This window comes from Blennius ocellaris (genome assembly GCF_963422515.1).
Source record: "Blennius ocellaris genome assembly, chromosome: 4".
NCBI classification, from domain to species: Eukaryota; Metazoa; Chordata; class Actinopteri; order Blenniiformes; family Blenniidae; genus Blennius; species Blennius ocellaris.
In genome coordinates this window covers 18,042,709-18,052,782 of record NC_137653.1, presented here as the reverse complement: position 1 = coordinate 18,052,782, position 10,074 = coordinate 18,042,709, and the positions used below count along the sequence as shown (strand labels likewise).

General features: G+C 39.9%; 1 protein-coding gene across 1 annotated transcript; it reads right to left on the bottom strand.

Moving 5' to 3' along the window:
- Positions 1–4,249: 4,249 nt before the first annotated feature.
- On the bottom strand, positions 4,250–9,828 carry LOC308128797 (cytochrome P450 3A40-like; the record flags this gene model as incomplete). The annotated part of the gene is made up of 13 exons (XM_080494463.1): positions 4,250–4,327; positions 4,581–4,743; positions 4,840–5,066; positions 5,353–5,513; positions 5,593–5,662; positions 6,374–6,501; positions 6,609–6,757; positions 6,879–6,967; positions 7,569–7,682; positions 7,769–7,868; positions 8,040–8,092; positions 9,589–9,682; positions 9,758–9,828. 13 exons carry the CDS (start codon positions 9,826–9,828, stop codon positions 4,250–4,252), a joined length of 1,497 nt encoding a protein of 498 aa, XP_080350589.1.
- Positions 9,829–10,074: the final 246 nt, after the last annotated feature.

Here is a 10,074-nt window from a genome sequence, read left to right as displayed (position 1 = left end):
CGGAGTAAACGTGTGATTGTGTCCTTTGTATAACGTACTTCTTTTTGTACTCATGCGTAAGAGGGACACAATGACCGCTGAAAAACAAAAAGATGATTCAAATTTCAAATTGCAAATATCTTGCCAACTCCTCCACTGAAGTTTGCCAAATGTTAATACCTTGTTTTGAAATGGATACAGCGAAGGAGCTGACAGCTGTACTCCGTAAACAAATCTGTCTGCAACATAATATCACTACCATCATGATGTAGGGCTCAACAAATCTGCATCCACAGAACTGAGTGCAGACCAGCACTACAAATTTATTTGTTGGAAATTGCCTTGACATCCTCTGTCTGAGAAAATAATTTGTCTAATGAAAACACATTCCTCATCTTTTGCTGTGAGCGTCTGCAGATAATAGTAATTATGTAAGTTAGATTCCAGGGGACAATCATAAAATATTGATCTTTAGGTCAATACTCAATAAAAATTGTTTTATCTAATATCTTAATTGCATTTAGAGTGTGTCTCCAGATTTCAGTCGTAAATTTATAAATATAAATATAAATTTGATCATATAAATATATCCCATACGTTTAAGTCTTTGTGTGACAGGCCACAGGCTGTATGGGCTCTCCTCCGCCTCTGTGTGTGTGTGTGTGTGTGTGTGTGTGTGTGTGTGTGTGTGTGTGTGTGTGTGTGTGTGTGTGTGTGTGTGTGTGTGTGTGTGTGTGTGTGTGTGTGTGTGTGTGCGTGCGTGCGTGCGTGTGTGTGTGAATATCACAGTATAACCCCGTCTCTCATAATGGGCAGATGATTACCATCATTATTCAGTCAAGCGTTCTGTGCTGACAAGAGGTGGGAGGCATGGTGGGTTATTCAAATTAGGCTGGAAAGTTTGTTTGGCCAGTAAGGACTGCAGCAAGGTAATACAGACCAATATATAGGAATATTATGAAAATATCACAAATGGTGACTATCTTGTTCATAGTTGTTGACTGACTGCACACTGATATTTCTTCAGAGTATTAATAGTATTAGTTAAGATGATGATGATGATGATAATGATGATGATGAGGGTGATAGTGAAGTTGTTCAACAATAAATAACAAAATAGTTTTACATTTATCTTTGTCATATTTAATGCAAATATATAAATCTGCAACAAGCTGCATTGGCCTCAACTATTCCATATTTTTAGCATTCATTTTCATTAGTGCTGTCAAAAATAATGTGTTCATTTCATTAATTGATTTGGAAGGTTTACCTCGCAGTTTTGCTTACTTCCGGTTTTTTGCTGTGCGTTTTTTTAACTCCCTAACCGGAACAGCAGCATTTTCAGCGTCTCTGGGCGCAGCAGTATCACTACAGAGCAGCACAATATCTAGTGGAATAATATTAAGGCAGAAAGTTTCACTTTAAAAAGTTCCCTGACGACTGATTGAGAAAATGATAGTCATTAGCACACTTTAAAAATCCGAATCTAACGACCACAGAAGTACGTAATTCTGCAGTAAAACAGCACGTTGCCATGTTGGCTGACCAGGAGCCACCAAGCTGGAAGAAACACTTGAAGGTAACATTAATTTCTCCTCTTTCTCTCTTTCCCTCGCTGTCAATTATACGCGCGCGCGTGCGTGTATGTGTGTGTGTGTTATCACAGTATATTATTGTCACTTTGTATATGTAATGTTTACAAACTTCTTTCTATAAATATTCAAATTTTATAGCAAAACCCAGACTTAAGTTAGATGTTTATTAATAAATGTATTTGTTTATATTTGCTCTGATCTTGGGGAGAAGGTTTCACGCACCGCTAAAAGGAACTTATAATAATAATATAAATCTGTGAATTTAGATATAATCTCTTTGTGTTGAGTCGACATTAATTCCATGGTTTTCCCTGAATAAATATCAAATATAAGATATTGCATATTTAGTTAGTTGACAGATCCTGTTATGTATTGTTCCTGTTAGGAATAATTGACTGAATTAATCATCATATAGAGCAGTGTTTTTCAACTGTTCCGCGAGATATAGTCAGGTGTGCCGTGGGAAATTATCCAATGTCACATTTTTTCTAAAAAACGTTTGCTCTAGCAGCCGCTATCAGCTGTGAGAGCAGTGTGCAGAGTAATCATGTATTAATACTGTGGAAGAATTGCTCTGAATCGAGATTATTTTCTGCCAGCTCATCACCAGAGACTTATATTATGACATGAACACACGCAACCGGAACTTCATAACAGGATGACACTCCACACAACACATTTTTCACTCATGGTTGCACACCAACATCCAACAAACCAAACCAAACTAGACTAAATAATTAACTATCTGAACCGAGGAACAAAAACACAACACAAGCACACATCAACACACACAACAACCCCAACAATAACCCTCAATAACCTCCGGCAACACATAACCTGAACTCCCATCGTGCCTACAATACTCTTCGCCAATAGATGGCAGCACAGAATTTTGCCGGTGAAACTTTTAGTGTGGTGGAAACGAGGCTTTAACTGACGTCAGTCTTGTTAATCACCACCTCCTGCGGCTGCTCCCATCTTGTATCAAAGTACTGTGTCAGTGACAGGATGGAGAAGTTTTTGAAAAGGAAGAATGCTAACCAGGATCTCAGCTCTGTGTTCATCCAAACAAGGCCATGTTTCACACTGAGTGAGTAAAAATAAAAAAAAGAAATTGGGAAATACTTTTTTTCTGTATTTATTTGATTCCTATTGATAAAGCATTGATGAGAATGACTTTATATTGTTAATAGAGGCTACAGAGTTTAAAATTTTAAAATTTTCAGGTGGTGGTGTGCCTCGAGATTTTTCCAAAGAAAAAACTGCCTTGGCTCAAAAAAGGTTGAAAAACACTGATGTAGAGAAATGTGGTGATGATGAGCCATCCTACCAGCAGAGGGCAGTGACAGCCAGTACTTCAGCTTTGTCATATCTGATCTTCCTCAGAGGGAGAAGGGTGCCCTTCTGACCTCTAAAGTCGTCAGCAGCATCTTCAAAATATTTAAAATTTGTAACAGAATAAAAATACTGAAATCTGAAGAGGAAAGATCTAGCTTCATGATCATTTGTTTACAAATTAAACATATTTATATTATATATTGAACAAAATATAAATTTTCATCTGCAGCTTGTCATTTCAAACAGTACTTATCCAAACAATCAAAACGTATCCTCTGCAGAGAGCCTCTCTCTTCTGCAGAGAGCCTCTCTCTGCAGAAGCCTCAAATCGGCCAAGAACACAGAGGATACGTTTGGATTGTTTGAGGCTTCTGCAGAGAGCCTCCTTCTCTGCATTCTGCTGGGCCACTTGCTGCTGGTGTTTGTTGACAAGATCTTCCTCCTGAGCCAGCACCTTCTACTCCCTCATGTTCCAGCGCACCTCCCAGTGCTGTCGCCTCTCAACTTCTCACTAAGAGCTTTCAGCTGGCCATATCTCTTTCTCTTTTAAGTCTTTTGCCGCCAGAGTGTCTTTCAGCTGACTGTCCTCCTTCTCTAACCTGGTGAAGTCCACTAACTGCTGCATGCAGGCATCCCGATAATAGAGGAGCGCCTCACACAGGGACTTGATTCTGAGACAAGTCTCACGCTGTTTGTCGTTCTCCATTTTAGAAGAAAAAAAATTTGCAAAACTGGGACGCTGTATCAGATGCTGACAAATTGCTGTGGTGATCTCGCTCGTCGTGTGTCTGAAGGAAGGAGTGCAGGCAGACGGAGTGCAGGCAGACGGAGTGCAGGCAGACGTCTCCAGGCGGCTCTACCAGGATCTGGCTGATGTCATGAAGCAGGATGATGCCATGGCAACTGCAAAAATGTTTACCTCTAATTTACCTTCTAATTCCCAAAATAATAATTATTGTTTAAAGTTGAAGTTATCGTCACAGATACACTGATATTGGTCCGATACTGCACAGAGTACTCGTACAAGATCTCCAATAGAATCCAGTGGCTATTAAGTGACATCATGGTTTGGCATCATCGGCAGAGACGGCCACTGCTTTTTGTTATTGTTCACATTTTAACACATAGGAATTGCATTTATGTATTAAGGACCGCACATGGGATATATTCATACATTCTTTATTGTCAAGTTTCAAGTGAAGTTCAATTTCTCACTTTGGTAAGATGAAGTGATACAGAAGTCTTCAAAACTTTACTGTTATACCTTGGGGGGGGGGGGGTTGATATTTTTCTTTCATTTATTTGTTCTTTTTTGTTTTGTTTTTTTAAATAAACATTTAAGAACGTGGCACCAGCTTCAGTTTGATGGGTCGTTTAGGAGCCAGCAGACCCTGGATGTCCAACTCAAGGGGAATCTGGTGGGAAATGTGCAGAGAAACTGTTTAGGGGGTGCAAATGCACTGCTTCATCATGAATCTCCACGAAAATGTCCAAAGAAATCCAGACATGATGACCATGTAAAATCAGGTTGTGATTTCCGATCTTTGAATGCAGATAAATCTCACAGCATTACCGAACAGCCTATTATATGGACAGGCAATAAATCGTGCAATAAATCGCGCCCGCACAGTAAGCGGGCGCCTGGAAAGTGAACATCTGTGGTCTCACCTCAGTCTCTTTGCACACAGCGAAGCTGAACCTTTGGAGGATCTCCACGATGGCAAGTTTCATAGACACCAGAGCGAATCGCATGCCAATGCAGTTCCTTGGTCCCATTCCGAAGGGCATGTATGTGTAGGGGTCGATCGTCTCTTTCTTTTCCTTGCTGAACCTGAAGGTTCACACATACACATATCAGATATTAAGCCACTGACTTCAGTCTGTGTTCCCACGCTCTTCTAAAAAAACTGGAAATTCCTTCCTATACCTCTCAGGCTCAAACTTCTCCGGTTCGGGCCATATTTCAGGGTCTCGGTGGAGGGGCCAGGTAGGGACCATGACTACCATATCTTTGGGAATTGTTAGGCCATTTATTTCCACGGACCCCTTGGCCACTCGCTCCAGGCGTGAAGCGATGGGGTACAACCGGAGAGACTCATTGATGGTAGCATCCAGATAATCCATCTCCATGAGGCGCTGGTATTCAATGGGAGCCTGCATACACAGGAACATTAACCAGAGGTACACTGGTGTGAAAGAGTCCAAACAACTAGTAAGGGTTTTTTTTTTTCCCTTTTCAAAAACCCTCACGTTGGAAGATATTTCAGCTTATACAGTTTAAAATGGCACAAAAAGTTAAGACATGTCTGATATGTGCATTTTTGACATGGATTTATTTATTTATAAGCTCCTTTGCCCCGACAATGTCTTTCAGCTTATGACACCTTTTTGAGTAGGCGCATCTAAGTAGAAGCTTGCAGGCCTCACACCTATCAGATACCTTGTTGGGGAAAGTGGCGTCGACCTCCTGCTGCAGCTTTTTCATCACTTCTGGGTTTTGGGCCAAATTGTAAGCCAGGAAGGTGAGAGTGCTGCTGCTTGTTTCATAGCCAGCAAACAGGAAGATCATGGCTTGGGAGAGGATCTCATGATCAGTAAGAGCTGTGGAATTAATGAGGATGTACAGGAGGATTTAGAACAGCTTCAAGTAAAATGTCATACATGTGAGTGAATGAATCACCTTTGTCCTGGTCCCCCTCATTGAGGTTTTTCTGAGAGTCAATCATCAGCTGGAGGAAATCCACTCGATTCTGAGGGGAGAGACATTAGAAAGGAAATTCTGTGATTGTTTGTTTGTTACGTTTGTGGGTTTTTTTTTAATGGTACAAGTGGGGGGAAAAATAATATATATATATATATATATATATATATATATAAAGTACAGGTTTTCATGTGTTTGAGATGGTCTGTCTTTCTGTGTTGGTCCTTTTACAGACAGCAAGTCTGGTCGATCACAGAGTTGTCCCTAGAAGTTGAACTCCTGTGTCGTAGCTTGTGCATAACTGGGAATTGAGAAAGTAAAAGATGTCCTCATGCCATAAAAAAAAAAAAAAAATGCATTTGTGCATCTACATGATAGTTAATCTTTATACTGTTACTTAATAAACCAACCATTTAACATTTGGAGAAAAAAAAATGACATGGCATCATTAGGATCAGATTATGTAGGCTGATGGTCAAGAAAAACTGTAGCAGTATATCCATTTGTGGAGAAGAAAGTATTTGTTTTTATTATATTAAGATAAAATTAATGTAATAATAATATGGATTTATTTATTTTTCTGATGCTCTGTTAACCAAAAAAAACGCAAACCAGCTAACAATGACAAAGGAGACGTTTCAGAGCAGCTTTTAACAATAAAAATAAAGAAATTATAAAACAATACAAAATTTAAACAATTAGCACAAAATATATGAGTACAACAAACATGTGATCAACAAAGTATTCCTTATATCCGTACCTTTTCTTTGCTGGTCTCTCGGTTGGACTTGATCTTCTGCAGTGCAGCATAAAAGAAGTCTGTCACCGGTTTTGGGAAAAAAGAAAACTCCATTTTCTCAAATATGGGACCAAGGAAGGGGAAGAAGGCTGAAATTACAAAGACACATTTGATAAGAATCCTCTGTTGAATAAATACTAACAGGGCTCGCATTTCTCCGAACTGCAATTTCCAATCAATTGAAAAAGTAATTTACCAACTGCGAGGAAGAGAGGGTCTAAGAAATCAAACTTGAGCATCTTCTTGATGTTGGTGACGAAGGGATCCATGGGGTTGTTGAGTGAGTCAATTTCCACGCTGAAGGCCGAGCTCGTTACGACGTCCATGCTGTAGGGTCCAAAGAACCTGAACGAGCACACAAACATTATAGCTATACCGTTATCGTCAAAGGCTTTTTTTTAATTTATTTTTTTATCACTTCTCGACTGGAATAGTTTAAAATGCAATCGGTTGGATGTGCTCTTACTCCTTCAGTTCCAGTGCCTCATCCTTGTCTGCCTTCTTTTTCATGCTGTTGACCAGGATAGTGGAGTGATGCTGCATGATGCCAAACATCTGATACGCAGAGACAAGACAGCGATTTAGTGAAATTACAAATGTTGGATGTGGCAGCGATGGCACCAAAGTCCTGCTGCTTTTGTTTGTACTCTGGTCCACGTCGGCCTATCCACAAGAGCCCGCCATCCACGTCAAGCAATCATGTTGAGCGTTCACAAGCCAAACAAGGTTTGACCAATTCATTTTAATAGATGGTCAAATAAAAAAGTAGGACATCTGAGCAGGACCGAGCCATATGTCCTACTCAAGTCTGTTCAATATGAATGTATTTCTCACCAAAAAGCAGGGGTTTTTTTGGGTTTTTTTTGACATGGTGTTGATTAGCTTATGTTTCTGCATTAATCAGGTTATTGTGATTTTTTGAGCATGTTCCCCGATCACCAGGATTAATATTTCACAACAGTGAGCATGGGTATTAAGTTCAGTATGCACCACAAGCATAAATGCATTTCATGAAGCTGCCATCTTCAAAATTAAATTGCACACAAGACAATAATTCGCTCTCATTTTTTTTTTTTTTTTGCATAATTTGTCATTGACAAGCCAAAATCTGCATGAGGCCTGCAGGATGTAAACTACTCTGACTTAAAGGTCACACCTCTTTCAGCCTCCCTGATGTGAAGGAAGGAGAGAGGATGCTCCGGATCCTCCTCCAGTTGTCATCCTCAGCGATAGACACCGCGTCGTACATCGGCCCGTTCAGGCGGAAGTTCTGAAATGGAGTTAAATGCAACATTTTTTTTTTTAACTGGAAACACAAACGGCCGTGGTCGGAAAGTGAAGCTTGATCTCACGTACCCTTCGATTGGTGAATAAAGCGTAACACTCCTTGACCAGAACAGCTTTCACCATGGCGGGGTCTGTGATACACAGCACGGGCTGACGGCCATCAAAGATGCTGAATGTGACGAGGAAGGAGAATTTAAATCACGTAAACACACACACACAAAAACACAAAAAACACATTTAAGTTTACAGAAGGCTCCACTTACGCTGTGAAGAAGTGAACAAAATCTGAAACATCTTCTGTACATACAGAAACGCATGTAAAAACAACATGCAAACTCACCCCCATGTTTTTCCATACTTCTTGAAACATTCCTCATCGAAATGGTAGAATCCCTGGAAAAAAGGAGATTTGTGATACACACTTGTGAACAATGCAGACTAACTTAGAAATGGAAGCTGTACGGCTGCAGCGATCCAATCACTGTCATATATGAATAGTATAAATATAATAATAGAATAAAGTCTATGTAATGTAATGTCTGCAATGAATATCCCCACATTTAAAAAACTTAATTTATTCCCTCTGTGTAAATGAATATCCATTACCAATTATTTCTGTCTGTTACTAACAGAATAACCAAAGGCCTTAATGTAAGAATAAGTGCACAAAGGTTTTCATATTAAAAGATAGTAAAATTGGGCCGAGGCTCGTCTCTTTAATATTCAGGCTACTTAGTGGAAAGATATTATGTTTGATCTTCTGTTAGTCAACGGTAAAACATAGTGCGTACGACTTCTACATCAATAGGTTGGGCATATTATGATTAGGTATATTGCTCGATGTTTTTTTTTTTTTATTGTGGTTGGTGTGCTATTATATATATTTCATTACAAGAGCAAAAATGAAGCATTGTCAGTTGACTCATGGATACTAAACTTTCAGTTCAAACTACTTTGGTATGGTTGGGGGGTAATCGAGCAGCCATTCAGCTTCCGGCATCACCTTGTGTGCGCTGAATGTTTGCTTTAATCTACTAAATCATCAGAACTGTAAATAGCCATGTAGGGTGATGTGCAAGTGCTTTTCTTACACGTTTACCCCCCTTCAGCTTCGACGTTAACATCTTTCACCTCACCAGAACAATGCATAGAATGCATTTTTGAGATCCGGTTTGTTTAGTTTTCCAGTTCTCTGCGGAAATGACCAGCATTATAAATGCTGGGGCTTTGAATCCTTCAACGCCACAAGTTCTGTATAGTCCATTCCCCTTTATTGGAGAATTGCGCAAGGCACACCTGTCCTAATATCATGTTTTATCAACATGTATCAGTACTTGCAGTAATTAGTTGGTCACGCACCTCCAGTTTATGATCAAGTGGAATTTATCATCCAGAAAAGCAGGGCAAAGGCTGGTGCTGAAGTCTTTTCTACACGGTTGCATAAGAAGATCAGTACAAAATAACACAGGAATTTAAAGGATGGGGTCGTTTCTACTAAGATACTATTTTTAACTCTTTTGTTCGTCATTACGACATCTGCAACCTCAATATATTGCGTGAGACTTCTTCAGTGTTTGTTTAAAGTCTTAATTTTACAAGTCGTATAACAAAGAGTACTTTCAGGAGATTGTGACAAACCTCCTCCACCAGCAGTAATGATGGGCGTTAGCGATCTTCTGACGAAAACATGAGTGGCCTGGTTTTTGTTTTTTCTTCAGTTTTCAATGTGTAAATGTTTGAGCAAAATATTCACAAGAATCAGTCCAATGAAACAACATCGACTCTATGCAGACCAGACACACCGATAAACCATCACACTGTTAAAACAACCCACAGTTCATTGTGATGCTTGTATAGTCTCTGGTGATGCGAGTAGCAGTGTGGCCAACCTTTCTATATGCCAGCATAGTGCCAAAGAAGGGGATCGGTTTGGGACCAGGGATGCCTATTTTCTTAAAGATCCCAAAGTTCCAAGTGGAATACCTGCCAGAGACAGGAAACTGTTAGAAAACGGATGTTAAAGCGCCACAAAGATCAGAAGCGGCCGGATGCACTTACACATATATCAGTGTGATGAGGGCCACCAGCAGAGTCCAGGTCTCTGCAGACAAATAGAGAAAGGATCCCATTTCTGCAGCCGTCCGTCTCTCAGCAGCAGCACGACACCTCTGTGAAGCTCCAAATCACTGCCACAGGCTTTTGTTTGCCGCTGGACATGTGTGAGAGCTGAACAAGGTGCAGACAACTTTGCTTGATTAATGATTAACATGTGTTGACTCAGCAGTATTCTTTGTGATCATATCGTTTGATTGTGTCACTTATACAACTCTGCAATGGTGATAAAAATTAATCAGCTTGCAAAGTCTTGTTGTTTA